The 22842-nt window shown below is 40.0% G+C and overlaps 1 protein-coding gene across 6 annotated transcripts in view; it reads right to left on the bottom strand.

The window, feature by feature from the left end:
• DACH2 (dachshund family transcription factor 2) overlaps positions 1-22842 on the bottom strand; it is a 237701-nt gene that overhangs the window by 64174 nt on the left and 150685 nt on the right. For all 6 annotated transcript variants that reach the window (XM_054289880.1, XM_054289883.1, XM_054289884.1 and 3 more), the window contains exon 3: positions 18436-18567. In XM_054289880.1, the coding sequence (XP_054145855.1) occupies positions 18436-18567 (132 nt within the window). The remainder of the gene's footprint in view (positions 1-18435; positions 18568-22842) is intronic.

The raw sequence follows: 22842 nt of genomic DNA, 5'->3' as shown, positions 1-22842 counted from the left end.
TTCAGGAAGATACTTTCTGAGACTATAAAAGCAGAGTTGCAATATTTATCTAGGAACGTAACCATCCCTCCCAAACCATCAACTGCTTCCTTTACAGTGAACAAAGAAACAGGGAGGTGGTAAATGAAATGTGCTGCGAGGTTCCCACGTGCTGATGGATGAGGCTGGAGCTGAAGCTCAGCCAAGTCCCCTCGGTGCCAGGCACCTTGGCAGGTGTCACTGTCCCTCCCAGGCCTTTCCAGCCAGAACAAGGTCTCACCATTACAGCCAGCTGCTGCTGTCCAAGCTCTGAGCAGCAGGAAACCTGTTCTCTCTCTCACAGCAGACAGAGCCATTCATCCCTGCAAACTGGATCCGCAAAAATGCTCCTAAAATACAACCAAGTGTTTTCTGCTGCTTTCTGAGACCAGTGCAGATGAACAAACTGTGCATCAATTAAACTTCAGTATCACCTTCAGTACCTCCAGCTGAACTCCAAAACACCCAACACACCTCAGTGGTTCAACTTCCACAACCACAGCACCCTGTAAAAGTTACATTTAACAAAATGAAACATCAGATTTACAGAAACTCAGACATGAACTCTTAGAACAATTGTCACTAAAATGCACTGGTACTCACAAGCACCTCTCAGAGTCAGACACCTGTGCCTGCACTGTGTAAAACCACCTGGTGTTATTTGAAGGTGTGTTTTGGGAGGGTTAACTGGGCATTTGTTGTCTTCCTCTGACAGCTCCTAGTTCTTGTGGTGGATTAAATATTAAGTTATAAAACTCTATTCAGTTTCTTCTATAGAACATGAAGTACATTTATTGCTAACATTTTTAGTAACAACTGTGTGACAACTGTTTTATTTTTCTATACAAAGATAAGAATGATGTACTAGAACACAGCATCTATTCTGGTTAAGGACCATCAACAAAAAAACTGTTTTCTACTGCAGGACTACAGGCTGCCTTCAGAAACACGTTCATTTCACAGAGAGAAAGAAGGTCAAAATTCTGGTCTGTCATGTTTTTATTACTGTTGATGATGCATAAGCCAGAAATAAAACAGCTTAACTTTCAGATCTTGAACACAGTTTGCAGGGCTGCCTGCCAGAAAGGATAAAACATACATCCCTCTGAACTCCACTACTGCAGCCAGCAGCAAGCAGGGAACCAGGATTTGTATTCCAGTGATGATAATCACCCATACCCTCACTCACTACAATTTGCAATTTTCTGTCTTTTAAAAAATCACTTAATATTTCCCCATATTTAACAACTTACTGAAAGAACAACTGAGATAAAATACTGTGTATTTTTATCATGACTAACTCAGCAGATAGTTCAGTTTGATTCTGAGAAGCTTTGAGAATATCTTGACATCCAGGGCAGACAGGTAACTATAAAATCAGGTTATTTGAGCTTCAACAATTCATAATTTACTATTTCTTTGAAACCATTATTAAGAACAGTCCAAGTTACAGATGGCAATCTGCTGAGTTAATCTGCAGTGACATAAATGGATCATATATTTATAATCTTTCCGAGATCTCCTAATACTAAGAGAACTCCATATAATGCAAAGTATGGCTTGAAAGAATTAAATAAAATCTGTGGCCTTAATATACACCTGGACAGTTTTCCAAACTTCCAGCACCTGCACAAAACTCACTGGAGATGTTACCAGAGAAGGAGAGGCTGCTGAGGGATGCCCAACACACTTTTATACAGAAGAAGGTCTCTAGTGAGATTTAGTGCCACAATCCTGGTTTCCACAAAAGATCAGTGGCTGCAGCCCCTTGCACAGCCCCAGCAAGTGTCAGGGTGGGATCTCAGGCCAGGTACACACTCATTTAATTCCATTTCTTACATCTGAAGTTGATCCCTTGCACTAAATACTCCTGACTTCCAAAAAATTGAGAGTGCTGCCAGAACCACGAGAGCTCGTGAGCAAACCCGATTCACAGAAAAGGTCAGCAGGGACATCTACTGTGTTTCACTTAATGCCAGCCTAAAAATAACACACAAAAACCCCTGGAACTACATTAGCAGCCAACTCTGTACTTCCTTTCACAACCACTTTCATTTGTGCTCACAGTAATATCTGAACAGGTTCCTACCACAGCACTTGGATCCATCTCACACATTCAATCCATCTTTGCTTTTCAGAACAGTTTTCTCATTCCGCAAGCTCAGCCACTGGGTATTCCCACCACCCCTGGAATAATTCTCCTCCAGGAATACCAGTGGGAGTTTAGCACTAGCTTCTCTAAGGAGCAGGATCCAACCCCTAGAACTGACCAACAATGTCAAATAAACCATTCCTAAATTGTTATTCTGTAAAGGACACTCTACATCTTCAAGCTAGAATTTCTTTCTGAGCTATACAAAGCAAAAAATAACAACTACCATCAGAAAAAAACATTATTAAAATGTTGATATTAATACTAGATAAAGTGAAACCATTTCTTAAGAAGAGAAAGTGAGAGGCTTCTGCAACAAAACAGAATAACTCAGTGCCAAACTGAACTTAACTAAGCTTGAGGTTTTGGACAGGATTCATTTCTGCTTGTGGTATAAGTATGCACCACCTTGATTATCATTTAAAAAAATATTGACAGCTTGCCTTCTCATACCAATGCCTGGTAACAAATTCCAAATGTTTTGTCACATTTCTTGTGAGCAATGCCATCTGCCAGAGGTGGCATTTCATGGCTGTTTACCCTGACTCCCTCCAAGAATTCATCTGCCACTATCTAATGCTGCCTGAATAAAGGGGATTAAGACTCTGATGCAACAGAGACTATTGATAATTTGGTATAATTGGGAAGAAATGAAGATAAATGAGGTTGAGGATGGAGAGGCAATTAGTTGAGCTGCCTGTACAGCTGTGTTCTCGGCCTGGCTCCCCTGGCCTTTGCTTTGGTGAGGTATGTGCAAATTAAACATAATGACAAATCCACTCTTCCCAAAGCTCTTTACTTTGTGAAGCCTGAAGATCTGTTTTTCACTTCTGAGATTCTGTGTGCAAAGAAAAGGGACAGAGGATGACACTCTGCTGAGGTTTTTGAAGAGATGCACTTTGTCCCAGCACACCTGTGGCTCAGCCTGTGGTTCCAGCCTGGCATTCCCAGTGTCCAGAGCCCAGGGCTTTGGCCAAAGGTGAAGGATTTTGTTCCCTCAGTGCCACAGACAGCTTTGGTCATTCCACAGCTCCAGATGGCTTTGCTGCAAATATCCTCTATCCCTGTCACTGCTCACCAACATCCCCTGACCATGATCCCCCCTAAAGCCAAGCCCCACAGTTTGCAGCTGAACCTCCACTTCATAAATTATGCCAGCTTTAAAAAATACTGGTCAAAAAAATCTTTGAAACTTCTAAAATACACATTTTACTATACAAAACGCCTTGGAAGTGGTAGGAATTTTTAGTCCTAATACAAAGACAGACAGCTACCCAGACAAAAGCCTTAGCTCTGAGCTACATTTTTCAGGTGAGGCCAAGTAATCAAGCTTGAATATTGTGAAAGATATTTCAATCTCAAGTGAACATGGTCAGACTACAAACCTCCAAATTAGAGGTTTGCAGTCTGCAAATCTGCAGTCTGATTTGCAGTTCTCATTTCAAATATACTGAGATACATTCATGCATATACATGCAGAAATGCCCCCATATGGGGTTTAACACAAATGTAAAATAACATACATTTGCCACAAGAAATGTCACTACATGTTTCACATAAAACTCTGACAGTTTTTCATAAATGTCAAATAATGCAAGATCCCCTTTAGAAAGAAATCCAATATTTGCAGAGGCAGCTCTGCCTTACAGACATGTTTGCCCAACTACCCAGCACATGTTAATTTTCTGATTTCATGTACAGGTGATTCTATCTGAATTAGTTCTTAGATGAAAGACTTCATAAAACTGCATTTTTTTTTTGCATCCATACAGTCATCAGTAATTTAAAAAAATATTTTTTGGATTAATCGAAAAATGCTTCTTAGATAAAGACAAAAGCCCAATTTCAATGCACAGAGGAGATTTTAGAAGCCAAACGTTACATATCTTAAAAGAATAACAATTTAGTAGATTTAGTTGGTAATGAATTTTCAACATAGCTGCTTTTTATTATACAATATAAAGAGAAAAAAAATTTACATTTTGTAAATTCTCAAAGCAAAAATCACTTCAAATTATCTCTTTTCAAACTCACAGAACTACAAAATGCAGTGATTTCTTGCACATGAAAAACCTCACTCAACCTCAACACCGTGCTCTTCCCCACTACCTGGAGGTCAACCAACATTTCAATTTTACTCTATCTAATGTACTTTTCATTTTGGATTAGATTTCTGCAAAAGCCAAAAAAAAAACCCAACAAAACCACCTCACTTTTTATGAGACAAAAATGCCAGGAGGAAAAAAATATATACTTACGTTTATTTAAATTGACCTTGTTTTGTCTTAGTGAGGCTGAAAATTTGGCTGAGGCTAAACTGTTCCTTTATGGAAAATGGGAAAGGGGAAGGGAAATAAAATAAACCCATGAAAATCTGGCACTGGCAGGAACAGGACAAAAAGCTGACAACAAAATATTCTGTTTTCCACATTCATCTTGCTTTGTTTTCCCACTTCCACATTAAGACAATGCTCTAACTCCATCTTCTTTCCCTGTTCCACATAGCCCTTCCTCACAGGTGGGTGCTCATTCTCTCTACATCCAAATGTTGTCCTCATATCATAAAAAGTCACAGAGTCAGGATGACTGGAAGGGATCAGGGGAAGCTGATTCTAAGAAAATACCCTGTATTTTTATAGAATTCCTTCTCACTGCTGCTCAAATGCTTCTGTGATTAACAATGGGGCTAAATACGAGTTCTGCTCTGCCTCTTCTCAATTCTGAAAATCAGAATCACCCAGTTTGAGGCATCAAATCACACAACACCAAGTTGGACTCGATGATCTTCAAGGTCTTTTTCAACATTGATGGTGTTTTGATTCTAAAAGTATAAAAGAAAATATGCAATACACAACAGCTTTTTGACTGCTGAAGTTTCTTCTTGATTTCTTTGTCTCCTGCTTTTAAGTCATTGCTCATTTTCTCATTTTGTAATGGTACCTGCTCCAATATTAAATAATATTTATAAGCTAAACCAAGAACTTCATTACAAAGGTAACTGCAATTTCTCAAGCACAATGCCAGAACAGAAAAAGAACTAACTGAAGAAGCACTTCTGCAATTTGCAGATGATTACATTTTGAAGGTGAGATGTTGTATAGCTGCTAAGCCATTTATTAAGTTGACTTGAGGAGCTGTAATTTGTGGTGTTTGCCCACAAGAGCCAGCGCACAGCCGTAACTGATGACCAGGGATAATGGCCACGGATTTCAGCCCATTTCCAGAGCTGAGAACAATACCAAAAGGTTCCTCTCTCCAGCACTGCTGGTGTCAAGGTTAATGAGCTAAAACTTGTTAAATTGATATTATCAAACTAATGACTTTTTTATAGGATACTGCATGGATTTTGACACACAGGCTAATGTGGAATATTGCTGGTCTTAATTAAATTAGAAGTTATTGCATGTATACAATTAAGATAACTAAAAATGGGGGAGCTGTGACCACACTGCTGTCACATACCTCATGTGCTTCAAATAATATAGAAATATAGAATCCCAGACTGGTTTGGGTTGGAAGGAACCTTAAAGCCCATCCAGTGCCACCCCTGCCATGGCAGGGACACCTTCCACTGTCCCAGGCTGTTCCCAGCCCCATCCAACCTGGCCATGGACAGTGATTGGGAGTTCACAACCTTCTGGGCAACTTCAAGCTTTTAAATATGAAATCATTTAGATAACATGAACATTATTTTAAAATATTTTTACATCAACCACACCAAGCATTAAGGAACAGGAAAAATAAATGTCTGGAGTCTCCATTCAAAATAGATGAATAACCAACAGGAAAAAAAAAATTAATGAATCATATTAAAAAGCAAGGAGCTTATGAAAAATAAATTACATTTGTAGGTGATTAAATTTTGAAGGTGAGATGTTACATAACTGCACAACCATTTATTTCAGCGCCATAACTGCATCTAATAAATAAAATACTTCTTTTAAATCCAAACTGAAGATACACTGCTATCCTGATGATTGGGATTTTCCATTTGCAGAGTACAGGGGCAAGGTTTGGGCTGTAATTATTTGAGGCAGAAAGAGGAGCTGTTACTTAGAGAGAAAATCAGTATCACCTGTGAGCAATAGGACAATGCAAATATTTCTTCTATAGACAGAATCACTGAGTTTAAATTCTGAGAGGCTCATTAGAGATTACCCTCCCAAATAGAAGATACCTTCAAGTTTCATGCAAATTCCCTTTTGTTTCAGTAGTATTTTGTATTAAAGCTCAATCACTCACTGACACAGAAATACCATTTAAGATACAGGATATACCCAGATATGCTTGGTGTTTAAAAAGTGAAATTGAAGATCTTACTTGTACTATCTGTTTTTCTCTAAATGACTTTTCTGCCTGGATCTTAGACTTTACAGAGAAAGGGAATAAAGTTGGACTTGGCTTCCAAAAAACATCTACTTTGTCAAAATCCAGAAAAATAGAAGGGGTGCTGCAAATGAGGGGGAATATTTCTCAAGGATGAAATGCCAAAATCCTCCTCACATCAATTTCTTAGAGACAGTCAATCAACAAACAGAACTTGCAAGACTCTTCTTCCTACTGCCTTTCCAACTTCCATCTGAAATATGAGAAAATTAATCCCAATTTAACTAATATTATAAGCTTTATAGGAAAAGGGGGAAAAGCAGCCTCTGCTTTCATGATGGCCCATGAAATCAGTAAATGAATATCCAACTCTTACAGTTCCATCAGTCCTGAAGTTTCACTGTCTCCACCCTTCAAACCTGAGCATCTTCTTAAAAAGAAGAATCTATTCTAACTTTTATATTGCACAAATGTAGAACAGCAACAACCCCCCCTCAATTTTCAATGTTTTAACTATCAATGCCTGTCTGATCTTAAAGGGAAGCTCAACATTTATGTCTTGTCTTGGTGATAAAGTTCATGAATATATAATGAGAGTGGAACAACTCTGCTACTGATTAAATGTCAAAAAAGGTTTTATTGTCAAATATATTGTAAATACAGAAGATATACAACAAAGAGCATTAATTGCAGATGGCTGTGTACAGCTTAAAAAATGCACAGCATTGAGACAGGAAATGCTGATTTTCAGTTTCAGCTATCAATTTTAATTTACCTTCAGAATGTTCCTTCAGTCAACTTGTACAGAGAGAATGAACCATAAAACGGCCAAACTCAACTGAACTAAATGCTCCCCATTCAAGGGCAGATGTTAGTCTATATCCTAGGCATACACAGCAGAATTACCTTAAATTCTGGATCTTTATTAGAATTTGCCTAAACTTTTGTGCAGATTTAAGAGAGATACAATGTGAAAATCTGCTGAGGGCACAGGGAAGGCTGGAATAGCCATCATCAGCTCAGAATGGGGTTTACCTGCCTGTGCAAATTTATAAACTAAAAATAAAACAATATCTAGTTTGTAGGAGACTGCAGGTAAATACAGGTCAGCAGGATGCTGCTGCCAGGAGATGCCAGGAGAATGAGCTGCACACGTTTCCAGGAGATCAGTGCCTGCACAATGGGAGGAATTCTCAGCCTCCATCCCTGCCACTCTCCTGCCTGCAGCACGGCCTTGACCCAGGCACTGCCCTGGGCAGGGAGCAGGAGGATCTGAATCACCTGGACAGGGGCCAGGGCAGCACAGGAGAGCTGAGCAAACCCTCAGTGTGAGCCCTGCAGAACAGCAGGTCGGGCACTGGAGGGAAGGCACAACAGGCTGGAGCTCACTAATTGTCCTCTCTAGATAAAGAACATGTGCAGTCATAAAGAGAATAAATTGTTCTCTGCACCCACAGTGTGCAGGACAAGTTGCAGCAAGGAACTTTTAACAAGGAAACAATGGGAAAAATGGTCATGATCAGAAAGCCTATGGAATTTCTAAAATTAGGCTGGACAATTGTCAGTCAGACATGAGGCTGGCAGAGGTGGGGTATGGTAAGGAAACAAATCTGCAGGTGCTGGGTTTGATGATCCTCAACACCACAAAGTGCAGCACGAGACCAGAGGCAGAGGCAGAGCCATCCTGCAGGGAGGAACTGTCCTGACCCATCCTGCAGGGTGCAAATGTGCTGCACCCACCCTTCCACCTGAGCCAGGTGTCACCCACAGCCTGCAGTGCCCACCCACAGCTGCAGCACTGCCCTGCACTGTGGAACCTTCCTCTACACACAACTGCCCAATAAATACATATTAGTTACGTACCAGGTAGCCTAACATTGGTTGGATTTACAAAATAATAAAGCACTGAGACTTGTATTAAAAATCCAAGTGTTTTTCCTTTAGATTATGGACAAACTACCAGCTTCAATTATACAGTGCCAATAACATTTTCTTCTCCTTGACTAAATGGACCACGTTTTAATACTCTTCAGTGATCTTATTAATTTAAATTAACCTTCTAAAAAATTAAGAGTAAGAATTTCATTTGAGGAAAAGATGTCACAGCCATGGAAATTAAAGCCTCTGGTGGATAAAGGTAAATTTACTCTTGGTCTGAGACAACATTGCTGGTCTTTCCTAATTGTAACTATAATGATCTGATAAACTGCTGCTCTTGTATACAGTCAAGGGTTGGGTTTTTTTTAAAGGAGCTAAAAACACAGACTACCCACCTGTATCTATTTTTAATTTGGTAATGACTGTACTTGCTAAAATTCTACCAAAATGTCACTCACAGCTTTGGATTCCAGCTTTTTTTAAACAGAATATGGAGCAGAAAGCATAACCTATTATGCAAAACTGTCAGATGCTTACTGTAAAATCACAGAAATAAATGCATAATCCTGATTTTCTCACAGATCAAAACTTCATTAAAGGAAAATAAAACTTGAATCTGAGTGCTGAAGAGAGCCAAGGTATTCTATAAAAAGGAGCAGGGCTCTGATCTATGTGTGTCCTGCTTACCCACACAGCCCCTGCTCCACTACTCAGGGATGCCTTGTACTCTGTGGGTGCAAGGAGAGGCAGAATTACTGGAGACCAGGGTGACTTCTGTCTCATCAAATTCACAGATCAGCCAGACATTTCAACAGCACCAACTGTTGCAAGGAAAACTGCTACCAAATCTCAGCTGCAGAAATGTCAGCTCAGGGCACGCCGCACAAATCTAGTGCTGAATCCTTAACTACAGGATGGATTCAAACCCACGGCCTGAAAATTCTGGGGGGATTAATGCTACTCCTTTAAGTAAGACAATATTCCAAATAATCACACCACAACCATTTCTTGCCTCAAACATAAATTAACTGTATGTTGGAGGACTTTTTTTAAAAAATCTGATTAAAATTGTCATTCATGAGACTCCTGCTGTTGGCAGCTGTATCACTGTCAGTGACATCCTTTGGGGGACTCTCAGCATGTGGCCCACATCAAAGGTAATATGCCAGTTTTCATCCTAACTTATATGTGCCTTAACAAGAACAGGAATGCTCCAGACTTTACATGTAATTAAAATATTGAAGTATTTTCTATTGTCAAAATATCATTAATGTGAGACTGAAGTGGACTCACTACTGTTAACAAAGGAACTATCACTAATACCTGCTTTTACTGGAATTCTTTACAGATTCCTCACATCCTTATACCCTGCAATGGGAAATTAGACCAAAGAGTTTGAACATGTTACTTTGTGCAAAGTGATCAGCAGATGAGATTTAGTGGAACAAGAGTACATACAATGACCTGGGGAAAGAAAGAAAGAAAAAAAGTCTCTGACATATGGTATTTCCTTATCCTTGCACTGTGGAAATCCTGCAAATCCCTGAGCCCTCCTGGCACCCACGCTGCCAGACCCATGGATTCTGCCTGCTCCTGGCTCTGATTTTGCTTTCTCCAAGGATGTTTTAGGATAAAATTCAAGATGCATTTCAGAAGGGCAGAGCTGGATCCTGCCCTTCCCCTCCCTTGCCTGCCTGACCCCACAAGGTGCCTCCTCACCCTGTGACTGCAGGGACAGCCCTCTGCTCCCCGTGTCCTTCAGCAGCCACAGGACCCCACTAAAACACCTCAACTGCAATGCTTTTCCTTTTAGAGTGTGGGGCATCCAATCTGCCTTGCTCTTCATAAAATTTTATACAGAAAGTCCTAAATTCGGTGTTTCTGATCAGTACCAGTCCCCACAGTGCTGTGGAGCCCCTGAGCCTTGCAGATGAACACGAGACCTTGTCTTAATGGGGACACTTTGGAGCCACCTGCTTTCCTTCTGCACATTGTAGGGGCACAGATTTCAGCTACTACCAACAAAAATGAGAATTATAACCAAGGAAAAAATGTAGCCTTGGCTCCACAGAGGCCAAAATGATTTATGACATCAAGACCTAGTAAAGAGACTAATACTCTGAAGGGACTGTGTGAGCTCAGCCCTCACTCACATCTTCTGTGCCCACTCCTAATCACTTCATTTACAACTGGAAAAGTGTTTTAACAGACAAAATTAATTATTTTGAATAATCCTTCTGAAATATGATATGAATTTTAAATGTATGCACCCCGTCATTAATTAAAGTTCTTTACCTTTTGGTGCATTAATTCAAAGATTGTACCGGTGACAAAGCAACAACTGTAAGAAGATTGTTTACTAAAATTAAAAATACAGCTGAAGGGTTAATATACTCTTGTGATACAATTAAAGTAATGCTAAAATGTTTTCATTCGAGTTTTTACTAGACATTATTTTTCCACTCTTTAAAATCAATCTCTTTGTTCCAGGAACACATTTCCTGTCAATAAAATGAAAAATGATATAGATTTAGGAGGATAGTGGTCTCAGCGTAGCATCTCTCATATTATTATTCCAGTATCATCTGTTACAAAGTAAGACCAATTCCCACATCTAATTACAAACAGGATTTCAGAGTCATTAAACAAAATACATTTCCATTAGTGCTGCTGTAAGAAGATAGGGGAAAAAATGAAGATTAGTTCATGCTGCACCTCTGTTTTTCAAGCTTTGAAGATTTAGACCTCTGCACTCTGAGACTATAAATTTGTAAAGGATCTGAAAGGTGACAGACATTTGAAAGCTCTCAATTCTCCTCCATTTAGCCACAGCATTTACATTTTGTCATTAGTTTATCTTTTGCTGCACTTAGTTCTGCCAGCAGATATGGCAAGAATCTGGAGAGGTTGTTTATGATCAGCCATGTGCACCCAGGGGCATTTGGTTTGGTGGTAGGCAGGGCTTTTTAATAGATATGAATCTTTAATAGATATGAATCTACAGATTTGTTCCAGCAAAAGTTAGAAATCATTGTAAGGAATCCTGCCTTCATTAAAAAAAAAAAAAAGGAACAACAGTATTCTGTGTTTCCACAGTGTTCCAAGGAAAAAAAGGAACAACAGTTCTTTGAGTTCAAATAAAATAACAACCAAAATATACCAAGGAAACAGATTATGTGAGATGTTTAACTGCTGAAACATTAACTTACAAGTGTATATATATTCTCTATTTGTAAATACTTAGCAGTATCTAATATTTAATTGTCAAGAATCCATTTAAAATATGCCCTTGGGAATTACCCACTCAAAAAGCATTCACACAATCAGAGCTTCATGAGTTAATACCAACTTTTCTAAAAAGAACCTATTAAAGGATAAAACCTAAATTTGCTTGATCTTTAAACCAGTTTACATTAGCTCAGGATGTTTTATAAACACAGTTAATTTCAGCATGTGTAAGGTAAATATGAAAAAGATAATTCCTCTCACTGAAAAAGATGCTTCAGTTACAGAGAAGAGGGGAGAATTTCTTTTTCAAAACTCTTCTGGAGTTATATCTCCTTTATTAGTTTTAAACCTAAATCCAGAGCTACTTCACATTTCTCAGAGAGGGGTGTCAGTCAATACAAATATGTAAATATTAGCTGATGTGTCAACAATCATGTATGAATCATTATCTACATTTACCATAAAGTATTTATGTTCAAATTTAAATGAATACTTTAAAAATACGGTTAAATCATTCACATGCATTCAATAGGTAAATGCTTAAGGATGTATCTAAAATGGGACCTTAAAGTAAGTTTGCAGATAAATAATTCATTTTTGCATTCCACTGAAACTGAGCTTCACTAAAGCCCCCTGAAATCCTTGGTACTAAATCCTGCCCAGTGCTGGGGTAACACAGCACAAAATATCCACTGACACTCACTCTCCAAAAAACCACAATTTGCCAAATAAATAGATATCTGCATCTTATTCCCAAGCTTCCCACATGGAGACTGGGTTCTTGGGATGACTGAGGGGGCCCATTAGGGAGGAACAGAGAGAAAACAGCACAGTGCAAACGAGGCACAGCTGACCCAAACAAACAGCATTTCTCTTCCTGGTTAGTGCTTGAGGAGTTGTATCTTGAAAATACACCAGCACATCCACCCAGGATTATCAGAGCCTGTCCCCATGGAGGCATCACTGACACCATCCACAGGGAATTCTCTGCTCCTGCCACTCCCCAGCCATGGATCTTTCCTGGATCTTTCCTGACAAGCAGCACTGGGGAAAGCTTTTTAAAGCCCCCATGTCATGAGAATGTTTGAGTTCCTTCACTCCACCTTCACAGAAAAAGCTCAAATAAACTTCACCATCATTTCCATGAGGATTCAACGAAGATCCATGAAAGCACAACTCCAAGGCCAAGCATGAAGCACATCCTGAAATCACCAAGTGTGTCACCATGCCCTGAATCTCCTTTGGGTGTGATGTCCCTGGGTAAAACCCCCCTGTGCAGATCCTGTCCCCACAACAGGGCCAAGCATCCCCTCTGTGCCTCCTCACCTTCCCACCTTCATCCTCACCATCACCAGCACTTGTACTACCCACAAAAATAGCACAGAGGTCCCAATTTTTAGGATAAAATGTTTAAATGTGTCTGCTCGGGCTGGAGGCCAGTCTGGTTTTTGGATGAGACAGCACAAAACTCAAAACATGTTAAATTCTCTCTTGCTTCAAGACTGCACATATCCCTCCTGGCCAAAGGACAATTTAAGGAAATTCATAACTATTTCAGAAAATGCATAACTCTCTGATCAAGTAACAAGAAAAATACTTGCCTTAACAACAGGAAAAATTACTTCATGAAATCTACATGGTACTCAAGGATTTAAAAAAACCTGTTCTCTGGTCCTGTCATTTTTACATTCTTACAATAAAATAACAGCCTTGGCATCCTGCTTTTTAGAGAAAAGACCTACCTCCTTTGACTTTTCAAGCACTTGAAAATTTTAAAAGAGAAAAACTAAAAAATGCTGACCGTGTAATAGCTGGGTATTCATGGTGGGTGGAGAACATGAAAGGTTACAATATGGATCTGTGCCTACGCGTTTCTTTTCAACTTGAGCAGCATCCTCCTGCTTCTGCTAACTCGGCAATCATACAGCTGACAGATTTCTGGGTTTTCTAAATAATGCATGGGATTTTCTTTTAACATGTCAGTGCAAAAGTATCAATTCTGCCCCTGTGTCGTTTGTGATGCTGATTTTCCTTGACAGCATTCCATTAAACCAATGAGTTTTTTCCCTCCTGATGGTTCCTTAAATATTCCTCCGAGTGATGTATTTGTGGTTTTTTAAACAGATTGTGAAGGATGTTTGCATTTGTGAGAAAACTGCATGGCAGGTACTGAAGGGAAAGAAGGATAAAAAGATAACACTTTTTTTTTTTCTATGAGAGAGCTTTTTCTCTGATCCTCATATGCCAAAAGCTCGGGTGTTTTTCCTTTCTTTTCTGCCTAACTTAGCTCCTTGTCTGGAAATTAAGCAACAAGCCTCTACATAGAGAATAACATTTTGACTTCCTAAGGAAATACCACTGAAACACTTAGTACTGTTTGATATCTCTCCTGGGAAAGCAAAACACATTTCTTAAATCATGCATGCTAGCTCCAAAAGCCACCAGAAGGAAATACCTGCCTTATTCTGTGCTCTGAGGCTCTGCACACACAGCTCCTGTCACGACTGCCATGCTCTGATCTGATCCCTCCTGGCTCAGGCAGCTTCAGGGACATCCAGGTGACATCACCCAGCCCCTATTTTACCATCTATCCTATCTCACACTTCACACATCACCTGCTGCCACGCCATTGAAAAGAAAAGCTCAGATTTCAGCTGAGTTCCAGATCCCCCTAAGCAATGACATGTTAATTTCCAGAACACTTCGCCTGGTCTCAGCTCTGCACAGTGATGAAGGAGCTCATCTTCCTCAACACCTCTGTGCAACCAGAGAGCTTTTGTTCTCTTTATCTTATTTCTACAGAAATAACAGATTGCGTGGCTGGGCTGGAGTGAGCAGGAGTCAGCTCCAGCTGCTCCCTCCTGCCCTTCCTCACTTCCCAAGAGGAGCACAAAGGCCACAACCACTCCTGGCAACCCTCAGTGCCACCAGCAGAAAGTGTCCTCAACAAGGACTCACCTGGAGGAGCCAAAGAAGGAGGAACAGATCACAAAAGTCACTGGGAATTTGAGATTCCAGAGGGATGGATTCTCCCATACCCAGGCTCCTTTGTCCTGGCTCTCCAAATTCAGCCCTCCTGCCCAGCTCCCACCCCACGATGGAGAGGACACTGAGCCCCAAGGAGGAGCCAGCCCAGGTCAGCTGGACTGTGGGGCCAGAGAGGCTCCAGTGCCAGATTAAAGAGGAGATTTTCTACTGCCAGAGAAATTTTGCTTCAACACTTCATATGATGAGTAGGAAGGTGCAAAAAAATCTCTTTCTCTTCTTCAGAGAGAGTGGAAGGAGGACATCAATGTTCAAATGTATAACAGCATTCTTCACAGCAGTGTGAACTAAAGCATTGCTTCAATTAAAAAAAAAAATCTTCAAATTAAACTTTTTGGGGAATTTTTCCCTCTATATTTTCAGGATTAATTCTTGCAGCATTTATTTTTAGTAAGTTATTTAGAATATCCCAGTACCAAACTCCACCAGTACTGATATTATGGTGACATCATGGAAAGAAGACAGGTAGGACCTGATGGCAAAAAACCACCAGCTGGATTAGAAACAGGAAAAGAAATGGCACATTTATCCTCCTGTCCCTCAGACACATTTGTAAGGTTCAATTCCACATCTGCAATTTGCTAGACCAACAATATAATATCTGAGGAATTAGTGACTGGCCATGTTAAACTGAGTTAAGAGCTCAGATTTTAAACTGACAGGACAAATTCTGCCTTCAGACAGAGAATTCTTAAAAGTTTCCATCATCACAATGATGCACAGAGGAAGAGACTGTAAAAGTGACAGGCCAGGCATCAGTAAGAAGCAAACCCAAAATTATTTCATACTTCACCAGATACAGATGGGGATTGAGATGAATATGCCAAGACATCCTCAACACTTTTTTTTATTATACTAATGACCTGTATATAATGACACACTTGCAAAAAAATCTGGCAATAAAGCTTCAGGACTTAATACTGCTCAATTACATTTTTAATTTAAAATAAACAACAGCAAAAAGAGAGTATTCCACTCATCTATCAGACTGTGGGACGAGCAGGAAGGCACATATCCAAAAGTGAAATATTTAGTGGCATTGTAGGAAGTCAATGTGTAACACTGAGGTAAAAACGCAACTTAATTGTTTTAAATAAAACTGCAACTCTTTGAGTCTTTGTTACTGTAAAAAGAAAAAAAAAATCAAAGGAAGCAAAAGGTCCTCAGCTCTGTACAAGCATATTTCTGATTTGACAGCTACAATTATAATCATTCAGACATCTATTTCCCACAAACTCTCCACAGCCATAACCTTTAGTGATTAATTATAAAGTTCCAGGAGCAATAGTACACAGACTAATTTCCTAAAACAATAAAACACAGAATTTCTCATTTGGAGCTAAATGAAACACGAACAGGTTGTTATTCATGCTGAAATCTAGATGCAGAGTCATGTTGCAGCCATTACAGAAGCTATTAAACACAACCTCAAATCAAAGAAACTGTAGGTCTCTCTCCTAAAATAAAATGTTTTTCTCACTTATGAGGCTTCTGACTCCTTTGCTCTGTTCCTTTCTACCTCTTCTTAGTAAAAAAAAAAAAATCAAAATTCAATTTTCTTCCTCATTTCACATCCCCATTTTATTTTTAATAGTAATTTAACCTGTAAGTCTAGAGCAAAGCAAACAGTTGGTGAAGGTTTCAGGCACACAGAATTATCTTCACAGCAGATCAAAGTTACAACCTGAGTATTAACTTCTAAACAAAATTCCCACTCTCTTCATGCCACACCAAGGAGTTTTCTGTAGTGAGTGATAATTGTTCAGTTGTTTTATTTTTCCCTCTATTCATGGTTCTTTTCCATTCTGACAAATCCTGCTCAATGTAAATCTTTGTAATGTGACCCAGCAATAAAGGAGGAATCCACTCATTACAAAAGTTATCCCAAAACTGAAGTTGCACATACTGGAAAGAGGGGAAATTGTGATTTTTAATAGGATTAATACTAGTTCTTTTTGATCAGGACCTATTGCTCTGCAAGCAACACTGGCACTGAAGCCAGAAAATTTGCTCTTGGCAATTTTACTGCACCAGGCAATGAAAGGGGAAAGAATTGAGAAAAGATCTGTATGGAACTGCCACCACACTCTTATTCTTGGGTCCCACTGTAACTAAAGTCAGTGGGAACTTTTCCAAATATTTAAATTGGCATTGAGCTGGTTGTACAACTGATTGAATTGCTAAACCTCAGAGAATGCCCTTGTGAAGTGCGCACCCTCGATGCACTGTCCAAAGGCTGGTGTGACAGTCCCTAAAAAACTTCCTGTTCCATGTGGTACCTACAATAATCACATTAATGTAAATTCTCCCCACATGACGTGCACAAATTCTGCCCTACCAGGTAACACACAAAACTATGAGCTTGAATTAATTTTAATATTAAACTTTTGCACAGCAGCTTTTAAAACCCCCACACCAACCCTACATGCTTTCTGCATGAAGTTTCCTTACTTTTCTGTAGTAATTCCACCTTCAGTCCTTTTTCTTAGCATTCAGTGAACTTTGAGAATTCATTCTGAACTTTACACAAACTATTTTAGTTACAACTAAAATTTTTCAGTGCTTTTTTCAGTGCTTTTTCAGTGCTTTTTCTTCTGAATTCAATGTGCACTAATTGATTAGGGCCTGAGAGGTGAATAGGAATACACATCCTACAGAACAGGAAGCTGGGGAAAGGTTTAATGCACGAGTTAGAAGCCAGATTTCTTCAAATACAGATGAGTACACAAAATTAGCAAAAGGCAATACCACTTTTGGAAAGACTGCTTTGTGCACAATTTGTCATGAATTCAAAGTTATTCCTTTAGAAAATGAGTCTAAGACCTCCCAGCTGCTGCTTTATTGGTCTAATAAATTACCATTTTGCTGGGAGGATGCACATGCAGCACAGCAGGGAATGCCAAAGGGAGAGGGGGATGCCACGGGCATCACTCTGAGCCTCTCCTCTTCAGCTGGCAATGGAAACCAACAAAATCTGCTCCCCAAGGGGCAGGGTGCAGGATGCACTAAGAGGTGAGGCCAAGGGAAACTGCCCTGGCAGGTACCAGAGACAAAATGGATCTGTCTGTTCCAGGTTCCCTACACTGACCAAGCAAAAATGTCCTCTATTCACCTGGAAGGACATCAGAATAAACAAATATTTCTTCTTAAAAGGAGCTGTTTTGACTTCACCTTTGAACCCTGTTCTTGGGGAGCTAGGACTGGGGAAGCTTAGTTCAAACCTGCATTAATGTTTATGTACTTGGGGAGCTTAGTTCAAACCTGCATTAATGTTTATGTAGCACATGAACGTGTTCCATGCCAGGGCCTCCTGGCCAAGGTGACTCCAGCCCCAGCCAAGGATTACCACAAACCCCTGCACAGCTGGGCTCTGCAAATACCCACCCAAGCAAAGAACAAAGTGCAGAAAAGCCATAAATTGGTGATGGAGCATTCCCTGCCTTGCCTTTCTCCAAGTGGAACTCAGGAGTTCCCACAGCCTGGCCTTTTGGAAACCTTCCATCATTTACTGGAATACTCCAGACAGCGTCAATGCCAATGGAGAAATCTTTTGTTACTCCAGATGTATTTAGGGGGCCCTTTAAAAGCTCTGTATCCAACCCTAATGATGATCCTTCACCAGTATTTTTCAAACATTTACAGAAGTGAGCTGTTGGGAAAACTGGAGGAATATGAAGGAGGGACGGCACTAATTTTGATTTAGCACTGCAGGGCAAAGCTTACAAAATATAAGAGCCCAGGAACTTGAGACCCAGGTGCTGAGAGCTCCAGGGCACAGCATCCCTTACCTGCATTAGAATTGAGCTCCTCATTTTCTGACTCTGTTCCATTTTGACTCCCACTTCCATGCAGGCTGTTCATGGCCATAAGTTTCATTTTCTGCAGCTTCATAGCCTCTGCCATGGCAGCTGCTGTCAGACCTGGAAAATTTAAATAAACAATATGCAGTGTCAGATTGTACAATGTGGCACTGCAGGTATGAACAGAACATTCCTTTTCAGTAAGAAAAAGTCACATAAATTCAGTGGCCATTCTTAGTCCAGTACAGTAATGCTATCCCTGAACCATCTTTGTTTTAGTCAAGCCACTTCAATACACCATTCTAAGAATTAAAAAAAAAAAAAAAATCTTTCATGTTTATTTTTCTTTTTAACATGTAGAGCACAAAGAAATATTTATTTAATGGTATCCCTTTTGATTATACTTTTAAATATAATTTCCCGTCACTTTGATCACCTTGTCACTTTGATCACTTTCTGCTTGACTTATTTAGCTGCAACAAAATTTCCACATGCACAGTAAGATACAGTATTCCTTAATTTCAACAGTTCAAAGCAAATTAACATGTAATACTACAGCATTCATTGTTCTATTAAGCACCCAAATATTTTTTGTCCTTTTGGGAATTTTCTGGTTTGGATTAATATTATTATAACATGAAAAACATTACTCTGGAAATGTGTAGAAAAACACAACTTGGATAATTACAGAATCAATCCCACTTTTAAGAGACCATTAAGACCAGCAGAAATTCCCAGAATTAAGGGGGGTATTGGTAGAAGGTTTTCAAATTACTAAAACACAATTAATTTCCAGTAGTAAAAGAGAAGAAGCAGAGTAACATCAGGTTACAGGTTACCATAATTATCATGATTTTTTTTCTTATTATTTAGATTCTCAGCATCTTTTTTCGTAAGTGTGAAGTTTTTAAGTTTTATCATTTTGGCTTGGTCACTAAATAAAGAATCAGATTTTCTTCCAGACAGCAGAAAATTACTTTTATTCTGGGCAAGATGTGATTGAAAATAATCTGAGGTTTTTGCAGGAAAATCCAAAAGATACAGGCACAAAGCCAAAAGTATCTCTACAGGTTCAATTGTTTATTCACTCAGTTATGGATTAAATGGGTTTATTTTTCCCTTCAGCTCAGCAAGACTTGCTTTTATTATCTGCTACTAAGTTCCACAAAATCACTGATTGCATTTATTAAAACCCATGATTTTTTTGGTGGTGGTGCCTACTCTAGCAACCCACTAAAATATCATACATGCAACCAGAATTAAATAATCCGCTTCTGGAAGGCATTGCTTACTGAGAGATTTAGATACTGATTACAGGGAACTAATGATTTCCACACCCTTTCCATAAATTACAACACTCTTTTAAATTCTGCTAAGAATCTGACATTCAGATTAGCTCTGCTGCTCCTCCAAAGGGCTGCACAAAGTTCTGATTATTTCTGATTATTTCTGAGAGATTTAACAAAGGAAGCAATCCAGGACTGCGTGGAGAGGGACACCTTTTATCACACATGGATACAGCAATTTGGGCAAGTTCAGCAAAGATATTCTGATCATCACCAATATTTTTGTCTTTTAGGTTATTTAATGCAGCCCTCACTTCACACAAAACACCACTACGCTGTAATTTTTTTTCAACACCCTTTAAAGTTCTTTTACAAATGCTACAGGTTTTTCATCAAGCAGATATAAAATCCTGATGTTTAAACTCCTGGTTTTATCTCAGACGCTCTCACTTAATCCATCACAGAATACATCTTCAATGGTAAAACTCTCCACACACTTTCTGGAGAAGATTAAATAGGCGGCAAACTTTTTCACTTTTTTTCTCTTAGGGAAAGGAAGTGGGATTGCTCTTTGAGTGAGTTTTACATTATTTTCAGGAAGTAAAAAAAAAAAAAAATAAGCATCATCACAGTTCTGAGGAACTGACTGTTTTCAAGATTTCCAGGCACCTTTTCACTTTCTATCCATTTGCAAAGAATTCACATACATTTTAATGGGTACAAAAATGTAGTGTTGGAACATGGAGTTTTTTCTTCCAACATTTTATCATTTGTATGTACCCAGAGATGCACTGATAAACCAATATTCCAGTGTTTTCATAAGGATCAGTGTTTACACAGGTTCTTGATATAGATTGGAAGCCATGAAATTTAATTAAATATGTAAAACAGTAAAGAAATACCTCCCTATTTATAAGGAGGTAAATAGGGAATGGAAGAAAATTCAGATCTTTAGCAAAATGTTCAGAGAAACAACAAGAGAAAAAAAAAATTATCCAGAGGACTGTATTAAAAAACAAAAAACAAAACAAAAAAAAAAAAAAAAAAAAAAAAAAGAAAAGAAAATTCCCCAAAACCTTCTACTGAAGAGTTGCCCCAGAAGTGTAATGAAGGCAGAAAGGTACCATGGAACAAACAGAAAATAACAAACACAGTCCCCAAATCACCACGATGAGGCCTGCAGAAATGAAAGGTAATTATTGTCAGGCATTTCTGAGCTCCCTAACCAGCCACAGCTGCCATGAGGACACCAGCCAAGAAACAGTGATGGATCAGAAAACTCTGCTGTGCCATCTGCCACACCAAAGTCACTCCCCTTCAGCTGCTGAACTTTCAGGAGTAAAACTCAGCCCCAGTGCAGAGAGCACCAAGGTCCTGCACAGCCAGGCACAAGCCTGAAAACAGAGCTGAGATTATCCCTAAACTCTCTCTGCAAAGTCTTTATTCCCTCACTCACTCCCCAGTCTATATAATTTCTTACTTGAACTAGAAGTCACAGAATCTGCCTGAAGCACTTTAAAAAAATGTAGTAATTCTTCAGCATCTCTGAGAGATAACAAAATTGAGGCTAAAGAAAATGGTTCAGCAGAAAGGGGGTGCTGCTGACTGAAATGATTCAGAAAACAGAAAACAGGCAGCATTGGCACAATCTTCAATTAGGCACCATGGATAATGTTACTGGAGCTATTATTTAATTTAACCACTAATAAAACTCCTTTCTATAATTGACTCAGCTTGGGCTAGCTCTGGAGAAGAGGGCTGTTCTTTGACTGACTTATCTAAGGATCTACAAAGAACTGAAGAATCATTTCCATCCTCTTGGATGAATCATTATCAGCAGCAGAATCTCACTTAGAGCGCCTCACTTTGAAAAATGTCCTGGGAACTGCTGTAACATTTACATCTATCCCTCTACTTCCCCCTAAACAAACCAAAAAAGGATTGCTAGGAAAACCCACGTGCTGGGTTACCCACTTCAAAGCTTCTGGGTTTTCCTGCCCATTTACACTTGAAATTCTCCTTTCTTCAGCTAAATTCTGCCAGCTGTGATCAGTCAGGAACACCCAGGAAATAAACTGTGGGCATTTGCTGTCAAACAGGGACATCCCTCACAGCCCCACAGCACAGGAGAGGTCTGGCACTGTCAGGATGGTTCCTGCAGGGCTGCCCACAGCCCCATGGCAGGGCTGGTGCTGCTCCAGTATCCCCAGTACCCCCAGTCAGATGGGCTGGCAGGGAGCAGCTCCTGGTGGGATCTCTGAGACAGACATGGCATTGGGAGCTGTGCTCTGTGCACAGGGACAGACAGACAGGGCATTGGGAGCTGTGTTCTGTGCACAGGGACAGACAGACATGGCATTGGGAGCTGTGCTCTGTGCACAGGGACAGACAGACATGGCATCGGGAGCTGTGTTCTGTGCACAGGGACCCGATCCCAACTGCTCAGGAGCTCCTGGTGGGCATGGCAGAACCTCCAGCTGCCATTTGGGATCTGCTTTTTGTGAGCCCAGCTCAGCCAGGACACTCTGCACCCTCCCTCTGACCAATTCTGCTGCACAGCACAGGGGTTCATATAATAAATAACCAAATATTTACCAAAATAACCCTGCAAGGATGCACAAACCAACACTTCATGCACAGGTTGCACTGAAGGAAAAGTCTGCAGTTGTATTCTGGGCAGACAGATCAGGTATAAGAACCAAACCATTTCCAAAATGAAAATCTGGATCCAAATTTTTCTGGATCCAAACTAGGGCTGTTCTCAGCTGGCTCCAAAGGGAATTGCACCCCCCTGGGCAGAACCCAGTGCTTGGGGGGCTGGGGATGAGCAGAGCCTTGGCTGCTCTGCACCCCCATAGCACATCCTCAGCTCCTGCAGCACCCCGAGCCCGAGAGCCCCAGGGAGGCTCCTCCAGCCCAGCAGGTCACTCACTAATTGTTACTCTCTTATCCCCATCACAGGCTCCTGGAGGTTATTCCTCAGTGAATTCTGTCAGGAGAAGCATCATTTCCCTGCATGGCCCAAAGGTCACAGCCCATCACAGGGCAGTGCTGAGCCACCCCCAGCTCCAGGGGACAGTGTCCCTTGCCCCCAGTAATGTCACAATTT

Source organism: Melozone crissalis, unplaced genomic scaffold (assembly GCF_028551555.1).
Source record: "Melozone crissalis strain CALT ecotype California unplaced genomic scaffold, PUWL_Pcris_2 ptg000068l_1, whole genome shotgun sequence".
NCBI lineage: Eukaryota > Metazoa > Chordata > Aves > Passeriformes > Passerellidae > Melozone > Melozone crissalis.
The sequence above is the reverse complement of the archived record's forward strand: the minus strand, read 5'-3'. Positions and strand labels throughout refer to the sequence as shown.